The sequence below is a fragment of the Protopterus annectens genome, chromosome 7.part1 (assembly GCF_019279795.1).
Source record: "Protopterus annectens isolate FY-2018-M chromosome 7.part1, PAN1.0, whole genome shotgun sequence".
Lineage (NCBI taxonomy): Eukaryota > Metazoa > Chordata > Ceratodontiformes > Protopteridae > Protopterus > Protopterus annectens.
The window spans coordinates 453,319,732-453,336,816 of record NC_056740.1 but is presented as its reverse complement, the minus strand read 5'-3'; the positions used below and the strand labels follow the sequence as shown (position 1 = coordinate 453,336,816).

The 17,085-nt window shown below is 46.6% G+C and overlaps 1 protein-coding gene across 1 annotated transcript in view; it reads left to right on the top strand.

Annotated features, from left to right (window-relative positions):
* Positions 1-17,085, top strand: part of WDR82 (WD repeat domain 82) — a 1,055,709-nt gene that overhangs the window by 289,970 nt on the left and 748,654 nt on the right. Inside the window, exon 3 of the mRNA XM_044078920.1 lies at positions 15,280-15,346. Coding sequence (XP_043934855.1) covers positions 15,280-15,346 — 67 coding nt within the window. The remainder of the gene's footprint in view (positions 1-15,279; positions 15,347-17,085) is intronic.

Below are 17,085 nucleotides of genomic sequence, written 5' to 3'. Positions count from 1 at the left end.
CCAGAGTCCATACTTGATTTTTCATAGAGATAGTGTCTCTGAGAACTAATCCAGCTCTTCTGCCTAAAGTGATCTCTGATATGTCCATTAATCAAGCCATTGAATCGCCAGTTTTCTTTCCCAATCATTCAAACAGAGGAGAGTATTGCCTACATACCCTAGATATCCCCAGGCAAATTTGTTTTTACTTAAGCAGGACTAGGCCCTTTCATAAATCTGACCAGTTATTTTTGGCTTTGTGGACCTAGATTAGGATCTGCTGTTGCTAAGGTCACATTAGCTAGATGGTTGAAGGACTGTGAGACCTTCATTTATGCACAGTGCAATATCTCGTTGCCTACTACCATGAAAGCTCATTCAACAAGGTCGGTGGCAACTTCTGCTGCCCTCCATGCCAGAGCTTCCTTACATGACATCTGTGCAGCTGCAACTTGGGCTACGCCTCATACCTTCATCAATCATTGCAAATTGGACTCTTCCTCCAGGGGAAGAGCATCTTTTGGTTCTATGGTGCTCAGGAATGTCCTTCCATGAGAGCCTTCCAGGAATAGAGGTAGCTGGGGTCTCTGTCTCATGCGTAAGGAATGAACGAGGATTAACAATATCAGATAAAGAAGTTATGTCTTACCATAACGTTCCATCTGTATTGTTGATCCTCGTTCAGTCATTACGACCCTCCCTCCTTCCCCCTCCTGTGGTTTCTAGTGGATCTCATCATCCGGTTCTTTTAGGTTATTTGACCAGAGGTAGCCTCTACCTTCTTTGACTTGCAAACTCAATCTGAGGTAAAAGGGAGAGGGGGGTTGTGGGTAAGAGTTTAGCTCGAGAGTTTGAAGCTGACACGAGCTTGGAAAATGGCCGAGTCGTTTCAGAGGTCAGAACAGATACCCATGAAGTAGTGACTGAACGAGGATCAACAATACAGATGGAACGTTATGGTAAGACATAACTTCTTTATCCATCGCATCACTCCTCTACTAGCAAGACGTCTAAAGCTAAGTACCCTGTTGGGGATTTTGTTTTTTGCTTTTGCTTGAGCTTGGTTTGCTGTGCCCCCCCAGCCATTTTCCACTAAGAAGGGCAAATGCTGATGCGGGCATGACATTCTGCATAAAGACTCGCATGACCGTTGTGTTTTTTGCCTAGGCCAAGAACACGACCATACCTCTTGTCCATTTTGCCAGTCCTTCGTCCCAAAGATGCTTAAGCTGTCTGGCCACCCTTAATCTTTACTTAAAGAACAGAGGCTAAGGAAATTACTGCTTAGGATGAATCCTGAGTCCGCCACCCAGGCGGACCCTCCATGCAAAAAGGCCAAGTTGTCATGGCCTAGCACTACTGCCCCTCTGCCATCGGAAGCCCTGCCAGCTTCTGATTTAGGAGTTGAGGGACGTTCAAGAGCGCAGTCTACTACTTTGACTTTCCTTGAGGAAGAAGCTTCTGAAGTAACGGCCGTCATGTCCATGGAGGTAGTTCAGACGTCTTTTTCTACCAATGTCAAGGGGGATCCAGCCCTTGCTGGATGCCCGACTGGGATACCAGAACTTGAAGCCCCAGCTCCAACAAAGGCCCCTGAAACTAGGCCTTCTCCCAGGACTACTCCTTTGAAAAGGAAACGGAAAAGCAAGCATCTGTCTCCCTTTGCTGAGGGATTACTTGACTGGCAATCCTTCACTCAATCCTTGATGCAGACCTTCATGACCCTTAGGCCCTCGGCCTCTTCACACTCCACCATTCCAGTTCTCAGCCCTTGGCCTGCCTCAGCTACTTCAATCTATCTTCCCACTTCTCATGTAGGAGAAGAAGAGAAGGTTTATCCTCCTCATCCGATGAGTCAATTTCTTACTCATCACAGATTGCCTCTCAATGGAATATTATTCCCGTGGTGAGGAATCCATAGAAGGGCATTCTCCCACAGAGGAAATCACTTTTGGGAAGACTATTACCAAAATTAAATAATATTTCAAGTGGGATAATTCCCATCTGATAAACTCAAAAGTGATATTTTGAATTACTACAAGTAGAATCTCCCTGTCCATCTGCCATCCCACCAGTTATACCTACTTATCTTAATGCATTTTCTTCTGCATTCAAAAAATATTGATTTACAGTCTCCTGCCCCTAGAGATCTGATTGTTTCTACAAGGTGCCTCATGAAGAGAAATTCCTGGTGAAACCTCCCTTGGCAGACCCGGCAGTGATTGCTGTATCCCCTGGCATGCATTAGAAATTAATACCCTCCTCGTCCCTTTTACCCACCGACAAGGACAGTAAGAATATGGGCAGGATAGCGGAGAAGGTTTAATACCTTCTCCACCCTAGCTTAAGAGCCATCGGCTAATAAACTTGTATGATAAAATATGCCTTGGACTTGGTATCCCAAGCTGCTACTCTCCTGTCCTCATTGCCTAATTTTCCCCTAACACGACAGAGGTAGCATCAAAACTGTCCCTAGCTTCTCAAGTGGCCAGACATTCAGTTAGATACAGTTACAATGCAGCAGAGGCTTTTGCAGGGTTTGCTGTTTCCGCATCATTGCTACGCAGATATTCTTGGCTTCACCTTCAACCCCTGCCGGAGTACTTCATGTCCAAAATTCTTGATGCCCCTCTTGACTGCAACCTCCAGTTTGGGAAACAGTCTGCATAACTTTTTAAAAACCTTCAGGAGAAAAGCAGAGAGCTTCAAGATATTAAACACCTTCAGGAATTACCCAGCCAAGATTACCTTCGTCAGGAAGGCCCCCTCCTCTTCCAGACATAGGAAAGGAGCTAGGAGACGGACCACTTCCAGACCAGCTTCTTCTCAACCTACTCACAGCCCTTTCATGACAGAAATGCATAGCTGCCTTGCCCACCTCCCCCTGTCAGCCCGTCTCTCACTGCCTACCCCTTTGTGAACTGTCAGCACAGACCGATTGGTTCTGGCCATAGTAGAAAAGGAATATTTCCTATCTTGGAAAGAAAGTCTCCTGCAATGGACATTCTATTCCCACCCAAGAATCAACTACACCTTATTCCCCAGATCCTACAGGATCTTCTGGAGCATGGAACTATAGAACCCGTCCCTCCATGACAAGAAGGAAAAGGTTTTTACTCAAGGTTATTTCTAGTACCAAAAACAGATGGCCCTTGGAGGTCAGTTCTGGATCTGTCCTTTCTAAACCTCGTCCTAAGAGTTCCATCTTTCAGAGTCTTAGCCCTCCAGACCCTCCTTCCACTATTGCCATCCCAGGCATTCATGGCCACGCTAGATCTCAAGGAGTCCTACCTCCACATGCCCATAAAATCCTCTCACAAAGTACTTGCATTTCACTGGGCCCTGTTCTCACTTTCAATTTACAACCCTGCCCTTTGGTTTGTCTACTGCACCCGGGGTATTCACAAAATGCCTGGCCCCAGCAATAGCCTATTGCAGAACCAAAGGCATTCAAGTTTACCCCTACCTAGACGATACCCTCATTCTTGCAGAAAGAGGACACCTTAAAAAAAATCTGCAGTTCACCATGTCTGTGCTACAAGGCTTGAAGTTCACCCTCAACCTCCCCAAGTCATCGCTAACCCCACAGCAGGACAAAATCTTTCTGGGATGCAGGATCGTAACATACCTGATGCAGGCATTCCTCCCTTAGGACAAAGTTCTCCCCCTTAACTATCCTCTTCCAGGACCTGAATCAGGTACAGCTATCAGCAAGACAATTCCTACGGGGTTCTAGGCTTTATGGCAGCTACCATTCCTATTGGGTTAGTAGGTTCAGTTTGTACAAGGCTTAACTGCCCTTTTGGACCATTTGAAGCCTAGCCAATTACCCCATGTGAGAATCAAACCCTGCACCTCGTTTGTGTCTTTAAGGTAAACACCTTAACCATGGTCATCCTCCCACCCCTATTATGCTGCCTTTTAGCCAGGATGCACATGAGAAAACTGCAGTAGTGTTTGAAAAATGTGTTGTCCCAACACAACCACCCGTCTAGAATTTCAGATCCATTCTTACCCTGCCTCAGTTAAGGTGGTGGATACAACAAATTAAAATGAACCCAGGCCTTCCACTCCAGCCCCCCCTCCCCCCCACACACACGCTCATTACATGTGTACAGCCACATCAGACCTGGGCTGGGGGGCTACGATGAAGGGTCTCAGGGTGCAGGAGAACTGGCACTCTACCCTCTGGAAAAAAACATATAAATGTGAGGGAGATGACAGCAGTCCTTTTGGCCCTGAAAGCCTTTCTCCCAATCCTCCAAACAGGTCCCCTTCAAGTCTTCACAGACAATACCGCAGTCATGTGGTACCTCAACAAACAAGGAGGGACCAAGTCCCATCTCCTTTGCAGGATAACAATACAGATTTGGGACCTAGCATCCAGAAACCATTTATCCCTGCAGGCAACCTACATCCTATTCCAAGGGAACCAACAAGCAGATGTTCTTTGCATATCATCCTCTCTGTCACGACTAGATGTTGGAACAGGGAAGTTTTTCTAGACATTGTCCACTAGTGGGGCACGTCTCAAGTAGATTGGTTTGCCTCCCCCCAGAACAGACAATTGAAAAAATTCTGTACCAAGGACCACTCCCCACTAACCTTGTGGGTGGACACCTTCAACATTTCACGGTTTCTGTATGCATTTCCTCTCTCCCTCTCATTCCAAAATTCCTCCTGAAGATCAGGAAGGACAAACCAAAAATTTTGCTGGTGACTCCCTACTGACCAAGGCATGATTGGCTCCCTCTACCACTATCTGTTGCCAAGGGCAATCGCCACAATCCCACAAGGTGGACTTAGTCACACAGCAGAAGGGAACACTCATTCATCCTCGCCTGCAGATGTTATGCCTAACACTGGCTGATGAACTTTTAATTCCCTTCAGACACCACTACTCTGTGCACATGCTTTCATTTCTGAGGGAGGGCAGGAAACCTACTACAAGGAGATCCTACATTTCAGAATGGGAAAGATTCTCCAATTGGTGTTTCAAAAGGCATAGAGATCCTTTTCTAATGAATGTTCCTCTAGTCCTAACTTGTGTGTGAACTTATCAAGGCTGGACTTTCATACTCAAAAATCCACCTATCTGCAGTCTCTGCCTGCATACCCCTAGACCCCCTCTACTATCCAGGCTAGATGTTAAATTTTTCCTTAAAGGGCTTTTTCATATCAGACCACCAAGAAAACCCACCCCACCACCTTGGGAATTTTATCCTAGAAAAACTCGCACTGGCTCCATTTGAGCCAGCCAGCTCTGCAACGCACCAAATGTGCACATGTAAAACTGTTCTACTGGTGGCCTTTACCTCTTTTAGAAAGGTGTCAGAGTTGCAAGCTCTCATGACCTGCCCACCCTACACTATTTTCCACAAGGACAGGGTGACCCTGCACACCAGCCCTTCCTTCATGCACAGTTTGGTCAACAAATTTTCTTTAAACCAGTCCATTCAGCTGCCCACCTTCTTCCCCTCTCCCACTAATGACAGTGAGAGAATACTCCATTCTCTGGAAGTACATAGTCAACTGAGGTTTTATTTTTACAGTTTTACACTGTAGGGAAAACCTGGAACCTGCTCCCTAGTGAACTAACTTCCCTTTCCTTTACACCACTTTTCAAAAAGCAGCTTGAAGCATACCTCAACACTCGGTGGCTTTGCCCCTGCACCAACCCGGACTAACAAGCTGCTGCCTGCTACTCTCACCTTCATTGATCTGAGTACTGCTGCACTTACCAGTGCTTTTAACCAACCTTACAGGATATGAACAGTTAGCTAACTAAGTCTGTATTTAGTCATTGATCTGAGTACTGCTGCACTTACCAGTACTTTTAACTAACCTTACAGGATATGAACAGTTAGCCAACTAAGTCTGAGTACTGCTGCACTTACCAGTACTTACCAACCTTACAGAATATGAACAGTTAGCTAACTAAGTCTGTATTTAGTCATTGATCTGAGTACTGCTGCACTTACCAGTACTTTTAACTAACCTTACAGGATATGAACAGTTAGCTAACTAAGTCTGTATTTAGTCTTTCTATATAACCATCTCAGAGTCTCTAACCTGGTCTCTTAGCTGTCAACAGTAGATATGCGTTGTCATCATCTGTATCAACTTAATCCTGCTCTCAACTACACCAAGAATTGTGACTTAATCTGCTTGCTCATGACTCTGTATATACAAACTTCCAGCTAATGTATATTATTTCCTTTTTATTTGATAAGTACCTGATCTCTGTCTGTTTTAACTCTCCTTAATCTTATTAGGATACTCTACAAGTTGTTTACAATTGTGTTCTAGTTTTACAAATATATTATGTTTGTTTTTTCATCTATGTTGGAGCTTTTCTCCCTCTGCCTCCATGGAAAATGGACATGTATCCAGTTGGACTAGCCCGGTCAACAAATGTAAAATAAATAAAATAAATAATTTAGACAAAACTAAGTCCATCAGAAAATCCAACAAGCTATTTGTATCCTTCCACCCCAGAGCCCTGGGCAAGGCAGTCTCCAAACAAACCATTTCCTGCTGGATCAGAAAAATTATCTATTTCTGCTACTGCTACCATGGCAAGGACCTACTTCAGGGGGTTGGAGCTCACGCTACTATGGATTGTAGCATCCTGCAAAGCCTTCAAAGGGCTGGACACTGCCTTCATTCTGGAGGCGGCCACCTGGTCCTCTATACATATCTTCACCAGACACTACAAATTGGATCACATCTCCAGAGCAGGGTTTGTTAGGGCAATCCTACAGGACTTTCTGGAATTGGCTATCTCTACGTCCACCCATCCTTCTTCCTAAGCTGTGGCACTCTCCCACACTTAGAATACTGCAACATGGGAATAGAAGGACCTAGAATAGTTGTGTAAAGTCTTACCATAACCATAGATGTCCTTGGCTTCCATGTTGCAGTATTCCTTCCTCCCACCTATCTCCCTTCATTCCTATTGGCCTGTCTAGAGTTCACCCTGGAGCACCACTTAGACTACAGCCAGACTAGCTAGCAAATGGCACTTCATACTTCTTGTGGACATCATTTGGCTCATATTAGTTGACTGTCCGACTGGGCAATTAAGTTCTGAGGTCTGTGCATGTAGATGCCACATTTAAGGTCCCTGGTTTATGGCCCTACATGTGACATCCGCGCACCTATAGCAACCAGTCTTAAGCTTTTGTATAGGAGACAACTTTCGGGTCGCCTGAGGTGGAGAATCCCACACTAAGAATACTACAACATGGAAGAGGAGGACATCTATGATAAGATTTTACAGAACTATTCTTTCATGGTGGGCACTTCTCACTTTCAGTTCTCTGCCTTGCCCTTTGGGCTTTCCACTGCTTCCAGGGTTTTCATGAAATGCTTGGCTCCAGTGATTGCATACTGCAGGACAAATGGAATTCAAGTATTCCCTTAGCTGAATGACTTTATCCAGGCAGGCAGCAAGGAGACCCTCAGTGTCCCTTCTACAGTCCCTGGGATTCCAGATAAATTTCCCAAAATCCCACCTGGAACGTACACAAGACATTGTCTTCCTGGCATGCAGAATTTGCACACACCTTATGAAAGCTTAACCCCACCCACCCCACCCCAAAGGATGCAAACCCTGACAGAACATCTGCTTCTGGTCCTTCAATCTACAGAACTGACAGCAAGGCAGTACCTCAGACTCCTGGGCTACATGGCAGCCACTGTCCCCATGTTACCGTTAGCAAGATTGCATATGAGAAAGTTACAGTGGTATGTTTGGTCAGTCTGGATACAACACTCCCATCCTCTTGAGTACAGGGTTACCCTCCTCCCATGCCTCAAAAAGGAGATCCAATGGTGGCTGACTCAAGTGACCCACAATCCAGGTCTCACTCCAACCACCTCTACCTACACAGGTCATGCACACACAGTTGCCTCAGATTTGGGTTGGGGAGCAGCTCTGAGCCATCGAAGGGTGCAGGGCCTGTGGCCAAAGCCTCGCAAACTAGAATGCATCAATGTTAGAGAGGTGAGAGCAATTCTTCTGGCCCTTTGGGCCTTCCTACCTTACCTCCAGCAAGGTCCATTGAAGATTTTCACAGACAACACCACAGTCCTGTGGTATCTCAACAAACAGGGAATGGGCCAAGTCATACTTACTTTGCAGACTGGCCCTTCTAGTATGGGAACTAGCCACCTCCCAGAGAATGACCCTGCAGGCGGTCTACATCCCCCCACTCCATAACTCCCAGGCAGACTGAGCAGAACCATCACAAAAAGCCACGAATGGATGCTTAAGGGGGATGTCTTCCTGGATCTACTCCACTGGTTGAGTACAACTCAAATAGACCTGTTTGCCGCCTCCATCAACAGGCAGCTTTGTGGCTTTTGCACCAGGATACCAGACCTGCAGGCACTGGCAATAGATGCCTTCTCAGCCTTCTGGAAGGGGAAATATCTGTATGCATCCCCCTTCCTACTCATTCAGAAGGGCCTGCTGAAAATCCAGCAGGACAGACCAAAAGTCTTTAGTGACTCCTTACTGGCCAAGACAGCACTGGTTCCCTGTACTACAATTCTCCAAGGACAATCGCCACAAGTTATACACACACACACACACACACACACACACACACACACACACACACACACACACACGTGGACCTTCTCACACAGCACTAGGGATCCCAGATACACCCACAGTGGCAGTTACTGCACCTCACCCTGTGCTTGATAGGATTCCAATCCCCTTCAGACACCTTTACAACCAGGACATACTCAATGTCCTGCAGGAGGCCAGGAATCAAAACGCAAGGAAATCCTACCTTTAAAAGTGGAAGAGGTTTTTTTCTATATGGTGCCAAAAAACAGTTGGACCCGCTTGCAAGCGAGACCTTTCTAGTCCTGTCATACTTGCATGAGCTACTGTAGGCAGGCTTATTCTTCCATTAAAGCTCACTTGAAGCAATTTCAGCATGCCTCCCTCTGGATCCCCCTCTGGCATCCAGACTTCCAGCTAAGCTCTTCCTCAAAAAGGGTACTTCACCTCAGACCCCCCTAGAAAGCAATTTCCCCCACCATGGGATCTTAACTATGTTTTGGAAAAGCTTACACTTCCTCCATTTGAGCCAGCAGACAAAGCCTCCCTAAAACATTGTACTTGGAAAACTGTATTATTAGTAGCCTTGACCTCGGCCAGAAGAGTATCAGAGCTACACGCCCGTATGGCCATTCCTCCTTTCCTAGTTTTCCACAATGACAGGGTTACTCTTAGAACTAACCCCTCCTTCATGCCCAAGGTGCTGAATGACATGTCCCCCAATCAGGCCATACACCTACCTACCCTCCCTAACCCACAGGACAGGGGGGGGCAGTGGGAGAGTATTTCACTCCCTGGATGTTCACAGACAACTCTGGTATCTGCATAAAACCAAGTCCATAGTACAGGCTGACCAACTTAATCTCCTTTCACCCCATGGCCCTGGGGAAGGCAGTGACCAAACAGACCATCTCTGTCTGGATTTCAAAGGCCATCACATTCTGCTACCAATACCATGGAAAATCTCTGCAAGGTGCAGTTAAAGCACACTCCACCAGGGCTATGGCCTCGTCTGGAACCTTTTTCAAGGGTCTGAATACCTCTACCATTCTCGAAGCAGCTACTTGGTCATCAGTGCACACCTATACCAAACATTATAAACTAAACCACATTTCTAGAGCTTGGGCGAGGTTTGTCAGGGCTATCCTTCACTGATTCCTGGAAACAGCCTCTAGACTATACCTCCCCATTCAAAGTGAGCTTTGGCACTCGGCCATATGTGGAATACTGTAACATGAGAATAGAAGGACATAGAAAAGTTGTGTAAAATCTTCTCATAACCATAGATGTCCTTTTCTTCCATGTTGCAGTATACCTTCTCAACCCCCTTTCCCTCCTGTTAGGTTACATTTCCCTTTCTGTGTTGCATAAGACTGGCATTGCCCTTCTAGGACTGGTTCCGACTGGGGCTTTCAGTTCTGAGGGCTGGTGCATGCAGATGTCACTTTTATGGCCCACGTTCCGTGAGCAACGTCAGATGTCCCATGCACCAATTAGGGACTGAAACTTTTGCATACTGGCCGGACATGCGTAAAGCAAGAGGAGTAAACCCATATGTGGAATACTGCAACGTGGAAAATAAGGACATCTATGCTTATGGTAAGATTTTACACAACTTTCCCATCTCCATGCTCTGGAATGGGCTCCCTATCTATGACACGCAGATTTTATCCCCAACACTGTTTAAGTGTAACCTTGAGCAGTGGATGGGAAATCGTAAATTCATCCCAGTTCTGGCCCCATGTCTCTCAGAGGCAGACAGTAGTGCCCAAATGAACATGTACCCCCCACATAACCTGTAGAAACTTCTAGCATGCATACATCTTAATAAATATCTATGATACATAGAAAGCTGTCCCCAACTAGAATTTAAAAATGAAAAACTTCTACGTTATCCCTTTCTCTTTCACTGTCTCTTGTGTGTCATCTTTTAAAATCACTGGTCTTGGATCAAGTGTTTGTGATTGACTTGGCCATTGTCACTTTCAGCATGCCATTCCCTGTAAATGCTCAAACTTTATCATCTTGCCAGTATGTTACTCTTGTGTAGTGGGGTTTCCTATGGTAAATGAGACTGAGTGTCTACAAGTCTTCAGGTTATAACAAGAGCAGCTTTGTTAGTTGCTTGCACACTTGAATCACGGCTGTTGCCTTCCTAAGCTAATTGTTTTGCACAGGCATTGTGCTGCATAAGTATCTGTTCATGGTTATAAACTGTTAGATGTGATCAGATTACTTGGACATCTGCTGTGGTGCAGGGGGGGATCTTGAGCTTTTTTTTTTTTTTTTGGGAGGGGGGGGTTGTAGTCTGCATACATTGTCCTCTCACAGCAAGAGGTTCCTCAGTTTGATTCTGTGCTGAGGTTTCTTTTGTGCAGAATCTTCATGACCTCCCTGTTGGAATGAGTTTTCTTCCAGTGTTTTGCTTTCCTCCCATTTTCCAAAAACACTCTGGTAGATGGAACACTGTAAACTGGCCATAGGTGTGTGTGGTATGTAAGAGCAGCAGCAGCAGGGCTTGGCTACCTGGTGGTGTAACCCTTGGCCATAGGTGTGTGTGGTATGGAAGAGCAGCAGCAGCAGGGCTTGGCTACCTGGTGGTGTAACCCTTGGCCATAGGTGTGTGTGGTATGGAAGAACAGCAGCAGGGCTTGGCTACCTGGTGGTGTAACCCTTGGCCATAGGTGTGTGTGGTATGGAAGAGCAGCAGCAGCAGGGCTTGGCTACCTGGTGGTGTAACCCTTGGCCATAGGTGTGTGTGGTATGGAAGAGCAGCAGCAGCAGGGCTTGGCTACCTGGTGGTGTAACCCTTGGGCATAGTGGTGTGTGGTATGGAAGAGCAGCAGCAGCAGGGCTTGGCTACCTGGTGGTGTAACCCTTGGCTCTAGATTGTCATGGTTCAAGTGACACACCAACCTACCTGGTGGTGTAACCCTTGGCTCTAGATTGTCATGGTTCAAGTGACACACCGACCTACCTGGTGGTGTAACCCTTGGCCATAGGTGTGTGTGGTATGGAAGAACAGCAGCAGCAGGGCTTGGCTACCTGGTGGTGTAAACCTTGGCCATAGGTGTGTGTGGTATGGAAGAGCAGCAGGGCTTGGCTACCTGGTGGTGTAACCCTTGGCCATAGGTGTGCGTGGTATGGAAGAGCAGCAGCAGCAGGGCTCGGCTACCTGGTGGTGTAACCCTTGGCCATAGGTGTGTGTGGTATGGAAGAGCAGCAGCAGCAGGGCTTGGCTACCTGGTGGTGTAACCCTTGGCCATAGGTGTGTGGTATGGAAGAGCAGCAGCAGCAGGGCTTGGCTACCTGGTGGGTGTAACCCTTGGCCATAGGTGTGTGGTATGGAAGAGCAGCAGCAGCAGGGCTTGGCTACCTGGTGGGTGTAACCCTTGGCCATAGGTGTGTGTGGTATGGAAGAGCAGCAGCAGCAGGGCTTGGCTACCTGGTGGTGTAACCCTTGGCCATAGGTGTGTGTGGTATGGAAGAGCAGCAGCAGGGCTTGGCTACCTGGTGGTGTAACCCTTGGCCATAGGTGTGTGTGGTATGGAAGAGCAGCAGCAGCAGGGCTTGGCTACCTGGTGGTGTAACCCTTGGCCATAGGTGTGTGTGGTATGGAAGAGCAGCAGCAGCAGGGCTTGGCTACCTGGTGGTGTAACCCTTGGCCATAGGTGTGTGTGGTATGGCAGAGCAGCAGCAGCAGGGCTTGGCTACCTGGTGGTGTAACCCTTGGCCATAGGTGTGTGTGGTATGGAAGAGCAGCAGGGCTTGGCTACCTGGTGGTGTAACCCATGGCCATAGGTGTGTGTGGTATGGAAGAGCAGCAGCAGCAGGGCTTGGCTACCTGGTGGTGTAACCCTTGGCCATAGATGTGTGTGGTATGGAAGAGCAGCAGGGCTTCGCTTACCTTGTGGTGTAACCTTTGGCCATAGGTGTGTGTGGTATGGAAGAGCAGCAGGGCTTGGCTACCTGGTGGTGTAACCCTTGGACATAGGTGTGTGTGGTATGGAAGAGCAGCAGCAGCAGGGCTTCGCTTACGTGGTGGTTTAACCCTTGGCCATAGGTGTGTGTGGTATGGAAGAACAGCAGCAGGGCTTGGCTACCTGGTGGTGTAACCCTTGGCCATAGGTGTGTGTGGTATGGAAGAGCAGCAGCAGCAGGGCTTGGCTACCTGGTGGTGTAACCCTTGGCCATAGGTGTGTGTGGTATGGAAGAGCAGCAGCAGCAGGGCTTGGCTACCTGGTGGTGTAACCCTTGGCCATAGGTGTGTGTGGTATGGAAGAGCAGCAGCAGGGCTTGGCTACCTGGTGGTGTAACCCTTGGCCATAGGTGTGTGTGGTATGGAAGAGCAGCAGGGCTTGGCTACCTGGTGGTGTAACCCTTGGCCATAGGTGTGTGTGGTATGGAAGAACAGCAGGGCTTGGCTACCTGGTGGTGTAACCCTTGGCCATAGGTGTGTGTGGTATGGAAGAGCAGCAGCAGCAGGGCTTGGCTACCTGGTGGTGTAACCCTTGGCCATAGTGGTGTGTGGTATGGAAGAGCAGCAGCAGCAGGGCTTGGCTACCTGGTGGTGTAACCCTTGGCTCTAGATTGTCATGGTTCAAGTGACACACCAACCTACCTGGTGGTGTAACCCTTGGCTCTAGATTGTCATGGTTCAAGTGACACACCAACCCCATGTGCAAAAGTGAGGAAAAAGGGGTTGTGGATCAATAGATGCATAGGGACAGAACTGGGTTGGATTGCACGGCTAGGCTTATTAAAGCCCTGGTATTTAGCCTAGTATATAACTATGAACCCATGAACTTACGCCAGTGAGAGAGTACGAGACGTTCTGTGTCAGTCAAGAAATGATAAAAGCTGGAAAAATACAAAGGGGTTGTGCTTGACGAGCATTGCCAGACTGAGATCTTTGGTGTGAAGACAAAGTAAAGATGCTGAAGCTCCTCCCTTAAATACTGCTTAACTAGGGGGTGTAATTTTGGGCTTGTAAATGTTCAAAAAACATGTACTTCAAGCCATGACAAAAGCATGTCTCAGAATATGGTTTACACACACACACACACACACACACACACACACACACACACACACACACACACACACAGTGAATAAACATCTCTGACCTAAAGAACATAGAAAAAATGCGTATAGAATTGGTAGATGGTAGGATGGACTGCCATTGAGTATCAGGATATCAACACCAAGAGCACTTGTCTCAGAATATGGTTACACACACACACTGTGAATAAACATCTGGGGCCTAAAGAAAGAAGAAAAAATTACATGTAGAATTGGTAGGTGGTAGGATGGACTGCCATTGAGCATCAGAATATCAACATTGGTAAACCAGTTTAAATCCTAGGAATCACTGTCGATATGACTGTCAAATTGAAATGGCTTATAAATGGCGTCTTAAATCTTTTTGAACAGAAGAGAATCCCTGTGAGTGGATGCTAAACAGGTGACATTTCTGGACATAGTTGACAGCTGGGGTGTGCTGGAGGTAAACCCTTTTGCTGGGTGTGGGTAGGGGCCACAGCTAATCAGATAATGCACCAAAGTGTGGAATTGAGCAGTGTATGCTTTCAGTACATAGTGGTGGTTTCTGTGTGTACACATTTCTTCCAGTGCCACAGATCCCAAGTGTTACCACAGAAAAAGGATGACATGCCAGAAATGCTGCTGTTGGCTCCATTTTGACCAAGTCAACACTAATTCCTTTTTGAATCTAGAACCAGCTCTGTTGTCCCTGCAATTTCCTTCTTAAATCAGAATAAGGGGTTCCTAATAACACCCGGGGTTGATGGTGTTTGTCTCATCCCTTTCAGGCATATGTTTTCTGGAAGTCTGTTGGACAATCTGAGGGAGGTTAAGAAAGCTAAAATGAGAAAATCCAGCTGACAAAGGGGAAAGCATTATTCCTGCAGTGTTGTCATGAGTTCAACACCTGGACAGAATCTAGGTGCCACACACTCGTCTGCTCATTGTACCTCTCTCTACGAAACATATTTCATTGCCTTATTTAATGTACATGTTCTTGTCCGTCACTGGATCCTGCACTCTGTTCCCTGTTGCCAGTTAAGCGCTTCCTTAGAGGTTTTGCATATGTGGTCGTCTCTCTCTCCCTTACACATACTGTGTTCATTCGGAGGTGCAGTCTGAAATGCATTTTTTCCATGCTAGCGTTTCCAAGTTTTCTCCTTTGCCAATTGGAAATCATATCATTCCTTTTCAAGGTACAAGTCGATATTGTAAGCACTGCAGTTAACATTTGTAACTTAATTCCTGATGAAGTTAGAGTAATTTTAAACCTATATTGATCCAGTTAAAAAGTATTGCATGACATTTGTGTTGCAGTGCCTGCTGTTAGTGGACCAACATGACGTCTAATTTTTGTCTTGCTTATTTTACAGGATGAAATATTGGTCTGAATTCTCTCCAATAAGAGTGTAAAATGTAAATGTGTGTAAGTGGTGTGGAGGTATTGTGTACCTTCAGCAGCCAAAATAGAAAGATTAGTAAGATTAGTAGTGATAATTTGTTGCTGAATTGTCAGTATGTTACCAGAGCTGCTCTTTATACCCAGTACTTTCCACACATGCAGTTTACAGGAAGACAACCTTTCCTTTGTCTTGTTGCTTAGTGACCCAAGTAAGCTTGTTGAAACTACGTTTCGTTCATGCTAGTATAATTTTAATGTGTTTTTTTTGTTTTTCCAGATACAATCCGATACCTTTCTCTTCATGACAATAAATACATTAGATACTTTCCAGGCCACAGCAAGAGGTGAGTAAAGTAAGACTGCATGACTGAGTTACATGTTTTATTTGTGGATCTGTTGCATCGTAGCATTGTTTAAAATTTGTAATAATTGAATTTTTCATATATTTTGTCTGTCTGATTTTTTGAAGATTAAGTATTTAACATTTTACTGTCTACATAGTGAAGAAAAAGTTAAAGAAAATGGAAAAAGTGTAGTGGCTTTGTGTTGACCATTTTAGTGGTTAAAAGGTATAAAAAGTCCTGCATAGGTCAGTGCGGCTGTGGTAGAGGCGCCTGCGTAGGTCAGTGTGGCTGTGGTAGAGAGGCCTGGGTAGGTCAGTGCGGCTGTGGTAGAGAGGCCTGCGTAGGTCAGTGCAGCTGTGGTAGAGAGGCCTGCGTAGGTCAGTGCGGCTGTGGTAGAGAGGCCTGCGTAGGTCAGTGGGGCTGTGGTAGAGAGGCCTGCGTAGGTCAGTGGGGCTGTGGTAGAGAGGCCTGCGTAGGTCAGTGGGGCTGTGGTAGAGAGGCCTGCGTAGGTCAGTGCGGCTGTGGTAGAGGCCTGCGTAGGTCAGTGCGGCTGTGGTAGAGAGGCCTGCGTAGGTCAGTGCGGCTGTGGTAGAGGCCTGCGTAGGTCAGTGGGGCTGTGGTAGAGAGGCCTGCGTAGTTCACTGGGGCTGTGGTAGAGAGGCCTGCGTAGTTCACTGGGGCTGTGGTAGAGAGGCCTGCGTAGGTCACTGGGGCTGTGGTAGAAAGGCCTGCATAGGTCAGTGGGGCTGTGGTAGAGGCCTGCGTAGGTCAGTGCGGCTGTGGGTCGAAACAGCTGCCCGTCAGTCAGTGCAGTTGTAAAAAGCAGTACATGCCCAATGTCTTTCTGTATCACTGTTGTAGTATGGTAAACAGTAGGGATTTCCCACACAGGGCCGCCTGGCGCTTGGACAGTATACCAAAGCCAAATGATCTTGTATGTGCTGTACGTCACACCCATGCTCCCTGCATGCAACTTGGGGCATAAAAGGGATGTACAGAAGCAGCTGCTCAGAATTTTTGCCACCAGTTCGAATGCCATTATTGGAAGTTAGTCTTTGTTTTGTTGCTGTGCTGTGAATACCTAGCCACCGGGTAAATGCCCCATTTAGGGTAGCTTTTTGGTTTTGTTTTTTTCTGTTTTGTATTTTTGTTTGCTGCTTAAGAGTTCATGTTATCTAAGAAGGGAAAATGTCAGTGTGCGAGGCAGATTTCCCATAAGATTCATCTCAGTGTCATTTGTTAGGGTGCCCTCCATGACCATACCTCGTGTATCTGTAAGGCATTTGTGCGTAAGACACACTGAAGCAGTTTGTCTTCCTTGGCCATATATCTTTAAGTCCCCAATGGCTTAAACAGCTGGTGGTCCCATGGCAGAATCCTTTAATCCAGAGGTAAGAAGGTCAAGAAGTCTTGTCTGTCCAGCCTTCACCAGACATCCCTCTAGAAGTGGGTAATAGCTCTGTTGGTCATTTGGCGTCTACTCTGGATTACTCTGCTGTGACCCTGTCAGAGGTCAGCAAGGATCTGTTTATGTTTTATTCTCATGTTGCATTATTCCAACTGTTGGGATGTTCGTGTTTCACTGTTGCAGTCCTAACCAATGGGTTTTCTGGCTCCCGGTAGCTTTCGATCTGCCAGAATACCAAAGGTAAGTAAAAATGACGTCTGCTGTCGTTGGTTGTAAAGGATGTCAGGGCGTCCAATACAAAGAGGCAGACAACGTCACTTTCTAAGTCTTC